This window comes from Clupea harengus, unplaced genomic scaffold, assembly GCF_900700415.2.
Source record: "Clupea harengus unplaced genomic scaffold, Ch_v2.0.2, whole genome shotgun sequence".
NCBI classification, from domain to species: domain Eukaryota; kingdom Metazoa; phylum Chordata; class Actinopteri; order Clupeiformes; family Clupeidae; genus Clupea; species Clupea harengus.
In genome coordinates this window covers 107,501-126,114 of record NW_024879629.1, presented here as the reverse complement: position 1 = coordinate 126,114, position 18,614 = coordinate 107,501, and the positions used below count along the sequence as shown (strand labels likewise).

The following is an 18,614-nucleotide window of genomic DNA, read 5'->3' as shown; positions in this document are numbered from 1 at the left end:
AAGCTAAAACAAAAGGAAATTAAGATGCTTATCAAAAAATGTCCTTTCAGAGTGATGGTGTCCATGTCCGATGAGAGGGTATCCTGAAGGGACTCTGTATTTACATGGGTGAAGATCCAGAAAACCTTGTGCAGGAATATGTGGTATGTACATAAATCAGTGCTCTCCTTTTTTCTCTTATCCTTCTCTCTTCTCTTGTTCTACTTGGGTCACTTGAAATGATTGATTGATTTGAACTGTCAACTTGCCTTATATCTATACTGTCACTCTGTCTGCTCAGTTTCATGTTCATTATTTTTTGATAGATTTTGGTAGGTCTTATTTACCTACTTTTTTTTGCTTACCTTGGTCTGGCGGCCTAGTTGTGGTCTGTAGGCCACAGATGTCACTCACGTAGTCATTTACAGGACGTCAGTAACACCAAAGCGCAGTGGTCTCTAATGTGCTTGACGCTTGTTTGTTTGTACCTTTGTCTTTGTACAGGGCATCGATGAAAACGCCATCAACTAGGCCATTGAAGACACCACTGTGAGGGTTTACGTTGTGAAGGAACATGCTTCGAGAGACGGACCAGAAGACATCGGCATTGCCCTTGAAGGCAGCAAGGTGTTGCAAAAATCTGGACAATGTAGTATTAGCTACTGCTCTGCTGTTTGGGGTATGCCCTGAACCTCAGTTATCCTGCCGACCTCCGCTACACCTTTGAGGTAATCCAAAAGATTTTCATGGAACTGGATGGAGGTAAACTTTCAAACAAAGCCCTTTCTCTAAAAAATAGGCTCTTTCAGTGAGCGCCAGCAGTTTTATTTGCTCTTGGTAATGCACGGTAATGGTAATGTTTTGGGCACCAGTTCCTTTTATTTATAACGCCATTTGCACTTTTTTTTTTTTACGATTGTGACCTGGGTTAAAATGTAAGCATCAGATGATGATCGGTTGCCATCTGTACCTTTGTCATTTTTTCTACCGGAAATTGTTTTTTCCCCTACTGTTTTTTTTCCCTTACTGCATTGTTGTGATAGCACTACACTAAGAGAAGTCACTGTTTTATGACTATTAAAGTTAATGTAAATGGCTGTCAAAATAAATATATATTGTTTCAGAACTTTGGATCCTCCTTTTTTCAATTGATCTATGGTTTTGCATATGTTCACATTTAATACATGCTGACAATACATTTGTATAGAATTTGAATTTGCACAAATCAAGTGGGACAGACCTAACTTGGGTACCAGAGACATAATTAAATTGATTTAAAGTTACTTAATACATATGAATAACATTTCTATTCAATCAAGTTAAAGTAACAGTTGAGAATTAGGTACGCTGGACAAGATGAAATTATTTCAACATTACACAATACATTTATGTTACAGTAACTGACTAATAATGTGTACAGTCAACATGATTATTTTAAGCAGTCTTAATGTGATGTTTTGGTTTCACACATTTTTTTCAGTCTACTACTACTACTACTACTACTACTGCTACTGCTACTGCTGCTGCTGCTGCTGCTGCTGCTGCTGCTGCTGCTGCTGCTGCTCCTACTGCGTTTGCCATCTTACTACTGCTGCTCTTCTTCCTCCTCCTACTGCTGCTGCTACTGCTGCTGCTCCTCCTCCTACTGCTGCTACAACTGCTACTACTGGTGATGCTACCAGTCCTGCTCCTGTTGCTGCTGCTGCTGCTACTCCTATTCCTATTCCGGTTATTAGTCCACTATACCATGAACTTTGCTTTTTTTGTTCCTGGACCCTCTTCTTCATCTCCTCTTCTGCCCTCTTCTTCTCCTCTTTTGCCCTCTTCTCTTCTTCTGCCCTCTTCTTCTCCTCTTCTGCCCTCTTCCTCTCCTCTTCTGCCCTCTTCCTCTCCTCTTCTGCCCTCTTCTTCTCCTCTTCTGCCCTCTTCATCTCCTCTTCTGCTTCCACTCTCTTCCTCCTTTCTTCCTCTACCTTCATCTCTGCCTCTTCCCTCTTTTTCCGCTCCTTTTCTAACTCCCTCTCTGCTTCTTGTTTTTTCTTTCTCTCCTCTTCTCTTTCTCTCTCCTCCTTTTCTCTTATTCTTCTCTGCGCCTCCTTGTACATCTCATGGGTGTAGTTTGCTCCCCCATTCTTCTCCACCATGGCCTCAATTTTCTCCTTTAGCTCTCTGACCTGAGTGCTGTCATTACTCTCATTGTTGAAGACGTGATATCGCTCCCCAAAATGTTTAGTAAGAGATGAGAGAGCAGGACTTTCACTCAGAACATTCTCCACTGGTTTCCCCTTCAGCACATCCCCATGAGTGAAGAGCACTATAGTGTACTTCAGCGCCCCCTCACCAAAGTTCTCCTGGATCCACTTCACAGCATTCCTCTCCTCCTCTGTGAACCTCACACCTAATCTGATCACCAGCAGGAAGGCATGAGGCCCAGGGAGAGACATCTCAACACACTTCTCCAGCTCACCCTTCAGCTCTTCTGTAGGCTTTTCTGTATCACACAATCCTGGTGTATCAATCACTGTAATTTCTCTGCCATTCACTACAGTATGTTGATTACTGCAGGTTTTAGTCACAGATTCAAATGAGTAGTCCTCTTTAAAAGCTTCCCTCCCCAGGATGGTGTTTCCTGAGGCACTCTTTCCAGAACCAGTTTTCCCCAGCAGCACGATCCTTAGAGGAGACACTGTGGAGGAAACAGTCAAAACTGTTGAATAGTTTGAAATGAGCAGTAATTGTAGTAAAAGACAGGATATATATATGCATGATCTCCTCCACATAAGTAATTCCAAGGGCGTCAGCAGCATTTTGAGAGTGGGGGGGGACATATTTTGGCAGGCGGTCTGGGGGTTCTCCCCCAGAATTTTTTTAAAGATGTAGATGCAATTTCCTAGCCTGGATGCCAAGAAATGGGGTCGGGAAGTTCGGTCTGGCATTGCTCCGTTGGGGAGAAACTATCTCCTCACAAAAATCTGTGAGGAGATAGATAGACCAATCAAATTGTCAGGACAGATGATCAACAGTAACGTTATCCACCACGTCATAAATGAGCATTGGTTTGAATTCGTTTTCACAAACATGGCTGCCGCTGGAGAGCTGAGATGTTTTGATTCTGCTATCTAGTCTGTTTTAGAAGACATCGACAGCGCATTCATTTTGAAAGAGGAACAGAGAAACGCGATCAAGGCATTTGTAGATCGAAAAGATGTTTTTGCCGTCCTTCCTACGGGATTCGGAAAAAGTTTAATTTATCAGCTGGCCCAGATGATGACTACGTTGCTCTGATTGGTTGTAGCTCTATCCAATTGAGCGAAGAGTTTTTTTTTTTCCCTGGTTCGGTTGAAACACGCCCCATAATCACAGCCCAATGGAGCAGTATCAGACTCATATTCTGACTAGAATTATGAGTATGACATCGTCAGGCTAGCAATTTCCCGCATTCTGGTGCATTTACCAAAATGATTTCTCTCTTTCATTGTTTTTCCTTGGAGTCGGCATGGTCTGCAATTACTGACTACTATTATCTTCTGTTCTGTACTATTATGTTCTGGTAGACTGGGTAAACCCAGCCCGATCTGTAATCTTAAATAAGATTGAGCTTGTTCTGGTGATAGCCAGGGTAATGTTTTGGTGTAATACACAGAGGACTGACACTGACAACTTTGGCACTTTATTCTCCATTTAATGAGAGCAAAATATTTAAAAGGAGGATTTTAAAAGACGTTAGAAAAACTAGCATGTTAGCTAACGTTAACAGATTAGCTCATGGTTGTTAAAAAATAAACCACCTTAAATTTTTTTGTAGCTACTTGAAAAAAAAAAACACCTGGTCATCGCTTTCTGCCTGAAACAGACGCCTAGGTCTGAATACGGCCAAAAGCACAACATATAGACCCAGAATAAGAAATCAACAAATGCTGTTCCACTTGTAATGGGTAAATAAAGTACGGTATTGCCTAGTGCTAGTTGTAGGTAAATAGCTTGCTTATCTAGCTATAATCATAATGTTTGCAGAAAGATCTTTGTGACTTCATGCTATTATAGCCAGAGAATGTCTCATAAGGGTGCTTTGGCCACTAAAGGGAAAACTTGGGCAACTCTGACTTACTTTCCTCTTCCTCGAAAAAAACCCTCCTTATGTCCATCTCGTCTGTGGAACAGCTAGCGCGACGCTTCGATCAAAGAGTATGGGAGTTGAATCTGGTGCGTCATGTGTAGAAAACCAGGAAAACGCGGAGTGGATTTCTATTGCTATGAGTATTCCCCCTACCGATAAAGTGGAAAGGATTTGATTGTGAAGCAATGGAAAGAACGCTGGACTAGTAGACCAGTCATGCACTAATATTTTGATGGCAAATGTGGGGGGGTCCAAACGACTTTTTTTTTAAAGTGAGGGGGACGTGACGCCCCCCAGTTATATTGTGGCGACGCCCATGAGTAATTCACAGAAGAGGGTATTGGGTTACAGCAGGGGTCTCAAACTCAAATTACCCAGGGGCCGATGACAACCAGTCTGGTCATTGGGGGGCCAGATTTCTTTCTTTCTTTCTTGCCTATCACAATACTGTAGATTCCACTTTTGAGTTGGCAAATCTACCATGTGTGATCAGTGGTACAATGGTTAGTGTTGTTAAATAACAAGTAGCTGACCTGAGTTTCAATTCCGGGGCAATACGAGATGCTCTTTGGCTAAAGGTGTTTGTTAAAGTTGCTCTTTAGGATCACTTTGTCCCATTGATAGCCCATGACTTACATATACAGCAGTAATAGTGGGATAATGTCTTCATCGACAACTACATCTATATTTTTCCTTCATACATGCACATTTCAAAGCAAATGCTGTAATGCACTATTTTTGTATAGTTGGTAACAAGGCTGCAAACAAACAAAACAAAGCAGAAAACTGAATAAAGTTTCAGCAAAAATCTGAATCATTTTATTTTATAAAATACATATATTTATTATAAATATATTTCAAGTGTGTAATTTATCTGTCAAAATACAGCATCTTTCCATCTATAGTGATCTAAAATTAATAGTTAACTGAAATACTGATCATTGATGGTGCACCATCCGTTATCCCTTGGAGCGACTTGAATTGCTCCATTGCGTCACACAGTTGCTCAAATACATCCTTGGCTGTGGTACGGCCTTGCATTGTTTTTACACAAAGTAATTACTCTGTCACTTTAAACTGGTTGTTAACACCGCGGAAAAATATCTCAGTACTCTCGTCCAGAGCCACAGAATATGCACTGAAACTTGTGCCTTTGACACGCAGCTAGATTTATTTTCTGATAATGACCGCCAGACTATACATAATCCCTTTTATTATTCGGTTACTTGTCAAAATGATAGAAGACATTCCTCCTAAATACCTATTTCAAATGATTTTGTTGCCATTTCATGACTTCTGCTAAGAAAAAAATTGTTCTTCACGCAGATAGATCTTTAAAGTTCCAGGTGATGCGTAGCAAAGCATTACTTGCTGACTTCAATTCAGTTTCCATTACGTTAAATGACTGGACTATTTGCGGAATGATATGAAAGATGTGAATTAGAAGCAGAAAACCCGTTGCCAATGGAAGCGGTAAACGTTGGGGTGGCCCATTCAAATCAATGTAACATTTTGCTAAATTCTGAGGAGCCGGCGGGCCAGATTAAATCGCTTGTCGGGCCGGAGTTTGAGACCCCTGGGTTACAGGGTAACAACATTTACTCTGCTTAAAATTCTTAAGAACATATGGAGGTGCTGTCATGAGAAACACTAGTCATGGTATAGTCTCATTTAATATGGAATGAGATAAAAGCAATGGAACAGGTTTGGTTCAATAATTAGTTAGTGTTTTATTGTCATCTTCATGTGTACATGATGCTTGATCCCAAATGTGTCTCAACCTGGGAATAATATAATATAAAACTGTATTTTGATATGGGGCAGCACGGCAGGCATTCATTTATTACGAAACCATGTAACAATGCAATGCCTTTTGTCCACAAGAAACACAAATATGTCAGCATTATGAAGAGAGTACAGTCTTTCATGCACAGAAAACTAAACGAACGATTGATGTTATGCACTAAAATGACTGTTGTGCTTTTCATTTTGTGGACAAAAAGATGAAGGCACTTCTCACTTTGTGGACAAAATGAACTAGTTTCATAGACAAAAGTCATTCTGTCAACGTAATAGATGTCTTATGCCAACATATTTACTTTTGTGGCATGAAAAGTAGAATGTGCTATACTATGATCATTCCATGCCGTTGAATATTCATGTTGTCTATGGTAACATGGGTTTGCCATATTACTGAAAGTATGATGTGCACAAAAATGTCTTTGGTCCGATACACCAGCAGGTTATAACATGAATGTCAAAATGAACATGACTCACTGTCTGGAGGTGGAGAACAGCTTTTTCTCCGTGTATCTAAGAGATATGTGCACAACAATGAATGTTACTTAGAAATGCATGCAAACTGAATACTTCAAACATTTTTTGATAATTAGAGTAAGTTTTGATTTTGCAGAAACAAAAAGGCATAGAATGAAGTCATGGCCTGGCCAAAACACAAGTTATTATTTCCATTTGACTAGCAGATGAAGTGCCTTTACCAGGTCAGTGGACTGTCAAAGAATGCACTAAATGCAAACAGCTGTGGCACATGCATTTGTACACATACACACAAAAACACACACACACACACACACACACACACACACACACTGCACAGTGGCGCAAAGAGATCACTAATAGAAAATAGTTTAACAGTGAAGTAGTGAAGTAAGTGAAGCAAATGTAGTTATAATATATTATAAATAATATTGAAAAGGATGACCGTGTTCATGCATTGAGAAAATGTGAATTACGTCGACCCATTCTGTGCATTATGAAGTTATGTTCATATTTTAATAATAACTTATTGAAAACTCATTTGAACTTGTGATGACCAATTATACGCATTATGAAGTTATGCTACATCTTTTTTTCACAAAAAGCCAGAATTCATGTTTTCCAAATAATTTGCCAAATATACTGTATATCTATATAAGGTTGAATAAAATTGGACTGAGTGAGTAGATATAGTTATTTTCTTCTCAGATTAAAGGAGGTATTTATCAATAGCACATTATTGGGACATTCCATGTCAAAGTATCTAAAGGTCCCCACATGACTCCCGCCGTTTTTCTCTGAATCTGAGTAGATTTAATCTATTAACCATTTAATCTTCAACAATTACAACGATAATGACGTGTGAAGTTGGGTTTTCATGCATTCTGATTTTTTTTTCAGATTTCAATGTACCATCATAGTAGGAATTCCTAAATGTTTGTATGCATTATATCAAGTATCTTCATCTTTTAGTTTTTAACTGCAATCTACATGTCACACAATTTCTGAAAGCCGGTCATTAAAAGAGAAATATTCCACTCCGGCAAAAACCCCTAAGTCTCCTCTAGATGCTGATTTAATCCATGCTGCCGTATGAATATTGGCGTATGACGGTGCACGTGTTTCCCCACTACAGGAAAGGAGGCAGCACGGACAGGGCAAACTGCTTCCAGTGCTACAGTTCAGATAAAACACCACTAGGTGGAGCTTGCTTTGTCATTACAGAGAAGGATTCTACATGAACAGCAGTATGGAGCTCAATAGCAGCAGGGACAGGGCAAAATCATGAATGTCAAAATTAACATAAATTCTATAAGATGTACTCACTTTGGGGAGGTGGGGAAATGCTTCTGCTCCATGTTCCTAAGAGATCAGCACACAATAATGAATGTTATTTAGAAACACAAGCAGACTGATGTAAACAAATACTTTTTTGATAATTATAATAAGTTTTGATTTTGCAGAAACAGAAATGTATAGAATATTCATATTGCCTGGCCAACCACAAGTTATTCTTTCCTCTTGACTAGCAGATGAAGTGCCTTTACCAGGCCACTGGACTGTCAAGGTTTGCACTAAATGCAAACAGCTGTAACACACACATTTGCACACACACACACACACACACACACACACAGACACACACAGACGGGCACGCACGCTCACACACACACACACATAGCATGGTGGCGCAAAGAGATCACTAATGGAAAACAGTTTTATATTAGTGAAGTAAATGTAATTATAATATATATTATAAATAATATTGTAAAGGATGACAGTGATCATGAATTGAGAAAATGTGAATTATGTCGACCAATTCTGTGCATTATGAAGTTATGCTATTTTTTAAGCAAATGTAATAACTTATTGAAAGTGTTATATGACAATATTCATGAATTGAAAAATTGTGAATTTCATTTGAACTTGGCATTATAAAGTTATATTACATTTTTTTTTTTTAATAATATGAATTTTAAATTCAATTTCAATTAAAAAGGTTGAATAAAATTGGACTGAGTGAGTAGAATTATTTATTTTCTTTCAATATCACATTATTGGGTCATTCCATGTCAAATCCATGTCACACAGTTTCTGAAAACCAAAGCGCAAAATTCAACACATTTCAAAAAACATATTTCTCTGCCTGTGAGGGACCAAGGCAGCTACCCCATGTGTTGGGATGGGGGCTAACTGGTGAGGGCGGGAAAAAAGGTGCAGGCGAAATATACAATATATATACAAAACTAAAAAGGTATTTATGTGCTCAAAACTAGCAACACAGGCTATGCAGTATTTACTTAACCTCACAGCAGGCAAGCACTCCTTCTCTGACGCCCCACTCGCCAGGAATGAGGCACCCTTTAAATAATCTTTCAAATAATAACCTTTGAGCTAAATTGGTTCAAATAGCAATGTGGCAATGTGCCTGAACAAACTTAATTTTAAGCTCCCCAGCAGTGCATGCTTCCGCATACAACCAGCAGGAGGGGAGTGATGAGTGAGGAAGTGTGAGTAAAAGTATGTGTGAGTAATCAGGGTTTTATGTGGGAACAGGGAGTAAATGGGGCATGAAATAGTGGGTACCACACTACATGCCATGGATGGTGAGCATCATAAACAGGGTGAACAGTGAAAATTGTGTTTTAAGTGTTTTCTGTGATACCCTGGGAAAACCGTGTTACAACCATGTAATAGAGTCAGCACCTGAACTCCCGCCAACCCACACTTAGTTCAAATGACTCTCACTTAGTATGAATTTTCCAGTCTATGGATGGATATATGAGCGTGTGTGTGCATGACTGTTCAAAGTCGCTCTCCCGCTCTTTGAATATCCAGTATATGGACAGAGAGAGAGAGAGAGAGAGAGAGAGAGAGAGAGAGAGAGAGAGAGAGAGAGAGAGAGAGAGAGAGAGAGTGAGAGTGTGTGTGTGTGCGTGCGTGCGTGACTGTTCAAAGTCTCTCTCCCGCTCTTTGAACAGGGACGGCTTGTCCATAAGGGCGATTGGAGCGACGCACTGCCTTGGGGGAAGAAAAAAAAAAAAAAAAAAAAAACCCTCCTGATGTATAAATGCAATATCCTTGTAAGTCGCGTAAATGATGACATGTAAATTTAAATGTAATAATTTTTTTTTCTGTCAGATTTTACCACTAGACCGTCTGATCTGCCTCTGATGCCTCTATGTCATTGTCGAATCAGGTTACAGTCATTCAGTCAGCCTAAAGTCGTGCTTCAAATGGCCCCGCCCCTTCTGGGGCGATTTGGGGCGAAATAAAAATCGCCCCAGACCTCTCCCATTGACTCCCATGTTAAATCCATTTTTTTTCACAAAACAGAGCTCTCAGTGCATTCTCTAGAGTCTATGGCTTCCGGGAGGGCTCGTGAAGTGGATAACGCGGTCTGTATTTCTATATACCACTGTCACTTTTCATAGATTTCACAGTGTGTTTCACAGTTCGCTTCTTGCTCTAACACTGAATAATTTTTTATGTGATGACTTATTTTGCTTTTGTAAGCCAATACTTTCAAGATCAGTCAATACATATTGTTGATTTTGACTTATGTTACCCCTTCTTTATGTTGTTACTGGACATATCATGTGTCCTGTTAAGCTATGTTACATCATACAACATTTGAGACACGTGGATAATGAAAAAGTGGGATAATTTAATGTGGAGCCACATCATGTTTGCTTATGAAGGCTCCTGGATGCAACTTTCTTCCATAGCTTTCTACCTGTAACTTGCTACTCTAGCTATGTAGTGGTGGGACATATTACTGTTGTATGCTGCCAATAGTGGACAAAAAGGTATTGCTGTATAAGTTAATCAGCTAACTTAATGTACCGCCTTTATCCTTATCAAAAAAATTGCCCCCCCTGAGAATTTTTTCAGGAGCCGCCACTGTGTTTGAATATCCAGTATACAGACAGAGTGAGTGAGTGCGTGAGTGCGTGAGTGCGTGAGTGCGTGAGTGCTCAAAGCTATTCTGACCCCATTCTGGCAGGATTGTGAAGCAGAGAGAAGGGGGGATTTCACCTTTGATTTTTACAGCCTTTGACTCAGATTTGAATTTCATAAAATAAGTTTTGCAAAACAATGAAATGCTCACAAAGGCAGCTTTGTTGTTGTTGTATCCTGCAGCTCAAGTTCTATGGTTGGTCAGTCATGTTGTTGTGTTTAGCAGTTGTGGGCTGCAGACAGAGCATGTTGTACTGTGATGGAGGGCCTTTATGGGTCCCGGGTTCAACATGCAGAGCGTGTTAAGGCTGTCAGTTGTGTGTTGGTGTTGTATCCTGCTGCTCAATATCTATGGTTGGGCAGTAGTTATATTGGTTAGGTTGTTCGGTATGAGTACTTGCATATGACAGTGAGAGGATTAGCCGCTGTGGGAAGTCCCCTACCAATAGCACAAGGACTGAAACATATTGTCCTGTGACTAGCTAAACTAAAATAAAAAATCAACAAAAAAAAAAGACTTATATTGCAATTTGGAGCTGTGGTGAAGGTAATTGTTCTTACCATTCTTGGGTGGATGAGCTCTACTCTTCTCCATCGTAGCCTCTGTCTTGTCCAGCAGTTCCAGTCTCCAGATCTCTATATATAACCACACAAGGGTTGAAGAAATGGTTGAGAGAACAAGACCATTAAGGCTTCACAGTGGTTAAGAGTGCCTGTATTCCAGTAGCATGGATAGAGAGTAAGTCAAGTCCAGTCCTCTGCCAGAGCCTGGGTTCCCTGGATATCCACTTTATTTATGTCCCTGTCACTTCACTCTCAGGCTTTTTGCATTAAAACTGTTAATCTGTCTATCTGTCTATCCATCCTAGTAAAATGTTAAGGAAGAACATTTAGGGTTGAAAATTATAATAAAAAAAAAGTCCTCCGATGTGTTTTAGCGTCTGAAAAAGGGGCTATGAAGGACCCTGCTCCTGCTACACCTCTCTACTGTTCTCCACCATCCATCCAGCAGACTCCTTCTCTCCACCTACTGGGTCATCCTCCTCCTCTCCTAATGTAGTTATCCTAACAAGAAGGCACCTTCTAAATAAATTAAATGATTCCTTTCAGTGTTTGGTGATTATTTAAACCCGACAGATGCACCTTGGGTGTGACTATCCTGTGATCTGATGCTTTTATAAGCCTCTCATTTTCACATTCGTCCTAAACCTGTTTAACCAGTAAACTGCTTACTCAATGTAACAATAATGAAGCAAATCATAATTTCTTTAAGGGAAATAAATAAAGTGTTCCCATGGTCACGTCTGGTTAAAATACTACTCATCATGTCAGGATCATATCAGTGTTGATAGGTAGTTGGTAGTCTACCAGTGAGTACACAGCTGAGGGTGATTCTATGGAAATTACAATGGAATGTTCTCTGTCAACATTCCAAATAATCTAAACATCAACTCCAACTCCAGCCATGAAAGCATACTGCTGTGTAAGATTAACTTGCCTGATTTCAGCAACTCCAGTGCCAGTTTCAGATCATGTGCTGGCAGGTAACTGCAGCAGATGCTCAAACCGTAGACGTTAACCATTTTGTCCAGAGTGTCATCTACACTAGCATTCTCCAACTTCCGCTTGGGGAAAGCCTTGGGGATTTCGCCAAGATGTATACGGTTCTTCTTGAACTTTTGGAGGTCGTCATTTCTAAGACCATCCAGTGTCTTTATCAAGACATCGGAGACTCCTGTGTAGCTCATTGTGGAGGCTTGTTCAGCAGCCCAACTGGACTGAAGCAAACAAACAGAGAATACATGACATGATGTGTATCAGTAAGACATTTCCTCAGAATTTGTGTGTCGCATGCATCAGTTGCAATAGAAAATGTATTTTAAATAAACACTCTTATATCTTTCAGATAGTTTAGGTGTCTTCACAACACAAGTTAAAGTTCACATTTTGCAATATTACATGCACTCTTCACACCACTGCACTGATCAAGAATGTCCTGTCAGATGTTTGCCTGTAGAAATGTATTGTTTATATATGCTAATGTGTTTTTATAGTCTCATCAAATTTGTGATTAAAATTCTAAAATATTATTCTCGCAGTGTAGCGACGCAATAGCCTGGAGACCATCCAAACTTATCCCCGCCCACAACATTTGAGGTCTGGAAGTTCGGTCTGGCACTGCTCCGTTGGGGAGAAATTATCAAAAATCTGAAAATTGTTCGAACCAATCAAATTGTCAGGCAGGCTTTATACGATGATGGACAGATGATCAACCGTAACGTAATCAACCACGTCACCAACACACAGGTTGAATTCGTTTTCAACAAACATGGCTGCCGCTGGAGAGCTGAAATGTATAGATTCAAGTCCATTTAGACATTGACAGTGCATTCATTTTGAAAGAGGAACAGAGAAACGTGATCAAGGCATTTGTCAATCGAAAAGATGTTTTTGCCTTCCTTCCTACGGGATCCGGTAAAAGTTTAATTTATCAGCTGGCCCTGGTCACATACTACGTTTTCTCTGATTGGTTGTAGGTAACCAATTGAGCGAAGAGGCATTTTTTTTCCTGGTTCGGTTGAAACACGCCCCATAATCACAGCCCAATGGAGCAGTATCAGACTCATATTCTGACTAGAATTATGAGTATGACATCGTCAGGCTAGCGACGCAATGCTCACCTATATGGAATAAAGTTTACATATTCACAAGCAACTGACTACATTATCATTGGGCATGCTACCTTTCAGTTGTGGGTGTTGTGTATGTAAACATAAAAACTAAAATGTATGATTTTTCTTTGACCGCATGCACTTGCTATTTTGTGTAGATCATACATTTACCTGTAACATGTTCTGTCGTTGGGCAGGCCCCAGCCGTAAAGACTTTTTTCGGAGTTAAAACAGATAAGTCTGAATGCCATTGGCTGCGTCAAGGTTAGTTAAAGTTAATGGAGTCCCAATTCATGAGAAACTGTAATTGCATATTGCATCTTTGAAATAGTCTCACTCTCTATAGTTGTCCCGGCGGCCTTGTATTTCAATATCATTGTCAGTCTTTCTTTGTCCAGTGTAGTCCCGTTTTTCAGCACTTCAAATCACATATTTTGTGCCCTATAACATTTAATTTTCATTGTCAGACACATCTGCAAATCATATTGTTCTATTTCTATGAGGCGGATGTAATGAAGCGCCATCAACCAAGACCTTATCAGTTTGTCAACTCACTTTGGGCTGGGCATTTTTCTTCCACATGGGAGAGTGAGCCTGTCGGTTCACCTTAGGTCAGTGTCACACTAATAAAATCATTCCTTTGGCTAGATTGGTAGAGCGAGATGCTTACAGCAGCAAATGTATTACTTATATATATAATATCTTCCATTCATACTCTACCTGTTTAACCTCTCTACTGTATACTACCATATTCATAATGTATCCATAATAAAGCACTGGGAAGTCTCCATGTCTGGATAAATACATCAGCTGATTTGATCATGTGTGACTGATTGGTCTCTAACCTAAGGCATGATGGCAGAGGAACCATATTATATTATAAGCCTCTTATTTTCACTCACATTCATACTAAACCTATTTAACCTGTAAACTGTATACTCAATGTAACAATAATAAAGCAAATCATCATTTCTTTAACGGAAGTAAATCAAGTATTAATAAAATATTAAAATAACACTGCTGTTCGTTTGTGCTAGGTTTGTGCTGGTTTGTGCCGTAAAAATTATCGTTTGTGCTGTTAAGGGTTTTGAGTAATTCAAAATTAAATGTTCTGGCCTGTGACTTCACTCAGCCCCCCGTACTCACTCAAATCTCATCAAAATAGTCCCAATCGTTTGTGCTACGTTTGTGCTGGTTTGTGCTGTCAAAATAAATTGTTTTGCTATTATGGTTTTAAAGATATTCCCGTTTTATTTTTCACACGTGACGTCACTCAGCCCCCCGTCAACCTTCAAATCAAAATCAAATCAAAAATGGTCTCTATCGTTTGTGCTACGTTTGTGCTGGTTTGTGCTGTTAAAATAAACATTTGTGCTACTATAGTTTTTAAATAATGATTAAAACTTTATTTTGGCCACTTGTTATGTAACCAGCCCATTTGTTATGTAACCAGCCCCCCCCCACAACGTCCAAATCGCGTCAAAATGGTCTCTATCGTTTGTGCTACGTTTGTGCTGTCAAAAGAAATATTTGTGCTGTTATGGTTTTAAAGATATTACCGTTTGATTTTTCACACGTGACGTCACTCAGCCCCCCCCCCTCAACCTTCAAATCGTGTCAAAATGGTATCTATCGTTTGTGCTACGTTTGTGCTGTCAAAATAAATTGTTTTGCTATTATGGTTTTAAAGATATTACCGTTTGATTTTTCACACGTGACGTCACTCAGCCCCCCCTCAACCTTCAAATCGCAAATGCAAAAAAGCTGCTAGTCATTAGCAAAGCTTATCATGGGAGAAAAGCTCAATTATTTAAAAACTATAGTAGCACAAATATTTCTTTTGACAGCACAAACCAGCACAAACGTAGCACAAACGATAGAGACCATTTTGACGCGATTTGAAGGTTGAGGGGGGGGGCTGAGTGATGTCACGTGTGAAAAATCAAACGGTAATATCTTTAAAACCATAATAGCAAAACAATTTCTTTTGACAGCACAAACCAGCACAAACGTAGCACAAAGGATTTGGACTATTTTGATGAGATTTGAGCGAGTACGGGGGGGGGGGGGGGGGGGGCTGAGTGACGTCACAGGCCAGAAAATGTAATTTTGAATTACACAAAACCATTAACAGCACAAACGATAATTTTTAGGGCACAAACCAGCACAAACCTAGCACAAACGAACAGCAGTGCTATTTTTATATTTTAAACAAGACGGGGGCCAACTTCACACAGGTACCTGAGGGTGATTCCATGGAAAGTACAATGGAATGTTCTCCATCAACATTCCAAATAAACTCGGTTTATTTCCTGTAAACAGCTCCTCGTCATCGAAAGAAAAGGTGGAGACAGGTGTTGGCATTGAAGAACATGACACCAAATGTCAGATCAAGATAGGTAAAATACTTGTTTGGCCTGTGTTGCATTGCCTCTTTTAATCTTTTTAGCCCGATCTAAGAGACCAAGCGCGAGGAGAGTGTCTTTGCTAGTTTCAGGCCGATGCAGTTTTCATTTCTTCCTTCAGCGTCCACTTTGTTTAATATGTTGTGCCCGTCTGAGCGCCCTGGGGCCTGATGGTCTTAACATGAGGTTTGTTCAGGCACGTCGGCGCATTGCTATGTTGAGGCAGCGGAAAGCAATTTCACGATTAACCAACAAAAACTTGGCCTGAAGTTAATTGCGCATTATTTAACTTTTATTATGTGAATGATAAAGTTAGTAGCCTAATATGCGTCTAAATAGGCGGGTGCACAACGGGTAGACACTCTGTTTGTTACACATACAGGGAGGCTTAACAGCGCATAAATATGCACAAGATTAAAAATATTTATATATTACAACATGAAAGAGTATTACTGTACATCAAGATATTTAAGCCTACTTTAAGCCTACTCAGCACTCTGAATTCATAACAAACAACACTTTAAGGAGCTGTCCTTGCTGCCCAGAGTCCCTAATGTAAACGGCATGTCCAAAACTAACCTCGTCAAATCATTGTTGAAACTTCAATGTTCTTACTAAAATGCTAAAACCAAAGTTATGACTATGCTAATAGTCGTTGTTGTGGCTAGGCTGAAGGGAGGGTATTACAGATAACTTACGTAGAGCAGATTCTTACTAGAAATACTAAATGACAAAACTCACCATGCACTTTCAATCTCCGAGCAACTGGCTGTTAATTAAGATCTGTTTCCTCCTCCCATAAAAGCTCAAACATACACTCACAGTTTCTAGTGAAGTGTTACCGTCTGTGTGAGCAACCACAGTGCATTGCTGTAAATCAACCAATCAGAGCAGAGCTCATCATCTGTGGTTGGGCAGTTGTTATATTGGTTAGGTTAGGTTGTTGGCTATGAATACTTGCATGTGATAGTGAGAGGATTGGCCACTGTGGGAAGTCCCCAACCAATAGCACAAGGACTGAAGCATATTTTCCAGTGTATAACTAAACTAAAAAGATCAGCAAAAAAAGACTTAAAACATATACTGCAATTTGGAGCTGTGGTGAAGGTCATTTTTCTTACGGTTCTTGGGTGGCAGATCTCTACTCTTCTCCATCGTAGCATCCATCTTGTCCAGCAGTTCCAGTCGCCAGCTCTCTATGTATAACCACACAAGGGTTGAATTGAATAAATGGTTGAGAGAACAAGACTTCACAGTGGTTTAGAGTGCCTGTTTTCCAGTAGCATGGACAGACAGTAAGCCAAGTCCAGTCCTCTGCCAGAGCCTCGGTTCCCTGGATATCCACTTTATTTATGTCCCTGTCACTTCACTCTCATGCTTTTGGCATTAAATGAGCTTGTTAATCTACCAAAAATAAATTTGTGTTTCAGTCCTCCAATGTGTTTTAGTGTCTGAATAAGGGGCTATCAATCACTCACACAACTGACTGGACTGAAATTTGATTAGTTAGAGGTCGTAGTTGAGGCTAATTCCACACGTCATGGTGTGTGTGTGTGTGTGTGTGTGTGTGTGTGTGTGTGTGTGTATTATTATTATGTGTGTGTGTGTGTGTATTTGTATGTGTGTGTGTATTATTATCATTATGTGTGTGTGTGTGTGTGTGTTTTTTAGTATGTGTGTGTGTGTGTGTATTTGTATGTGTATGTGTATTAGTATGTCTTTAATGAAATATATATGTGTGTTTATCATATGCCTTGTGAGCTGAAACATGACGTTTCTAACTCTTAAAAGTGTACCTTCTGTGTGTGCATAAGCGAGAGCTGATGAGAAGAACTAGTAGTCCTTCTGTTCTGCCTTGCTGATGCGTTACGTTGCAAAAAGCACAGCAAGATGACCTCAGACGTGGGAAACAAGCCATGTAGTTAACTCTGCTGACTTAATGCTTTGGTGTCAGATAAACGCTAACTTCAACCTATATAAACCTTGTGTGATGAGTTTAACTTTGCTTCTCTCTCATCTGCTGCATTCTGGGAGTTAGCCCGGGCTCTCACTCTCATCCTCCAAAATGCTATTGACATGAAACATCATTTCACTTGGAGAGTCTGGTCAGATAACAGCAAAATTTTACTATTTGGATACACACCATGTCTGGAGGACAATTGGCACTGCACATCACCCTAAAAACAGCGTCTGATAAAAGGGGCTATGAAGGACCCCACTACTGTGCGCTGCTAAAAACAGACAAAAGCGTCTGCTAAATGACTAAATGTAAATGTAAAATGTAAAAATATGCCAAGTAAGAATGCTTCCATATTTTACATCCTCCTGCACCTTACTTAGTTACTTACTTAGACGAATGTAGCTGAACCAACACAGCAGCCTTGTGTTGTGGTGTTCTGTATTCCTGTGCAGAGTATTTCTTTTATTTAAGTCATATCATCATTTGGATAATTGGCCTTACTTACAAAGAATATATTTGCCCTGACAAGAAGGCACCTTCTAAATAAATTCTCCCACAGCCTTCTAATGGTGAGTCTTCTTGCTGGCAAGGACTCCTTTCTGTGTTTGGTGATTATATTTATTATTATTGTCCCTAGCTGTTGATCAATATACTTTTGTACCACATGTGAGAGTGAGCCTGTCAGGTAACCTTTGGTCACACTAATGCACTTGTTCCTTTGGCTGACAAAAATAGAAATACTTTGCATGTCACATGGAAATTCCAATGGAATGTTATCATAACATCACAGTTCTTTCCTGTAAACCGCTCCTCTTCATAGAAAAAGAAGGTGGACACTCGTGTTGACATTAAAGAACATGACAGAAAATGCCAGATCAAGACAATATTGGTAATAAACGTGTTGGCCTGGGCTGCATTGCATATTTTCATCTTTTGGGCCCTACCTTACTACATCTGGTGCAAGAGCGTGACTCGAGTGTCTTTGCTAGTTTCAGTCCAACGCAGTTTTAATTTCCCCCTTCAGCGCCCACGTTGTTTAATATGTTGTGCCTATCAGAGCTTGTTGGTCTTAAAATGAGATTTGTCAACAAAAACTTGAAGTCTGAAGTTAATTGTGCATGATTTCACTATTATTTTAGTGGCACATTATAAAGATAGTGGCCTAATATACGTCTACATACATAGACACACTATTTCACAGACAGGGACGCTTAACAGCAGCTGCACATTGAGTGACCTACACT

General features: G+C 39.8%; 1 protein-coding gene across 1 annotated transcript; it reads right to left on the bottom strand.

Annotated features, from left to right (window-relative positions):
• Positions 1–467: 467 nt before the first annotated feature.
• On the bottom strand, positions 468–11,334 carry LOC122129322 (GTPase IMAP family member 7-like; the record flags this gene model as incomplete). Its single annotated transcript, XM_042704316.1, has 3 exons — positions 11,322–11,334; positions 1,755–2,665; positions 468–591 (listed from the first exon to the last, which is right to left on the bottom strand). Coding segments are annotated over exons 1-3 (1,048 nt in total), but the record flags the coding sequence as incomplete, so codon positions are not given.
• Between the last annotated feature and the right edge of the window lie 7,280 nt (positions 11,335–18,614).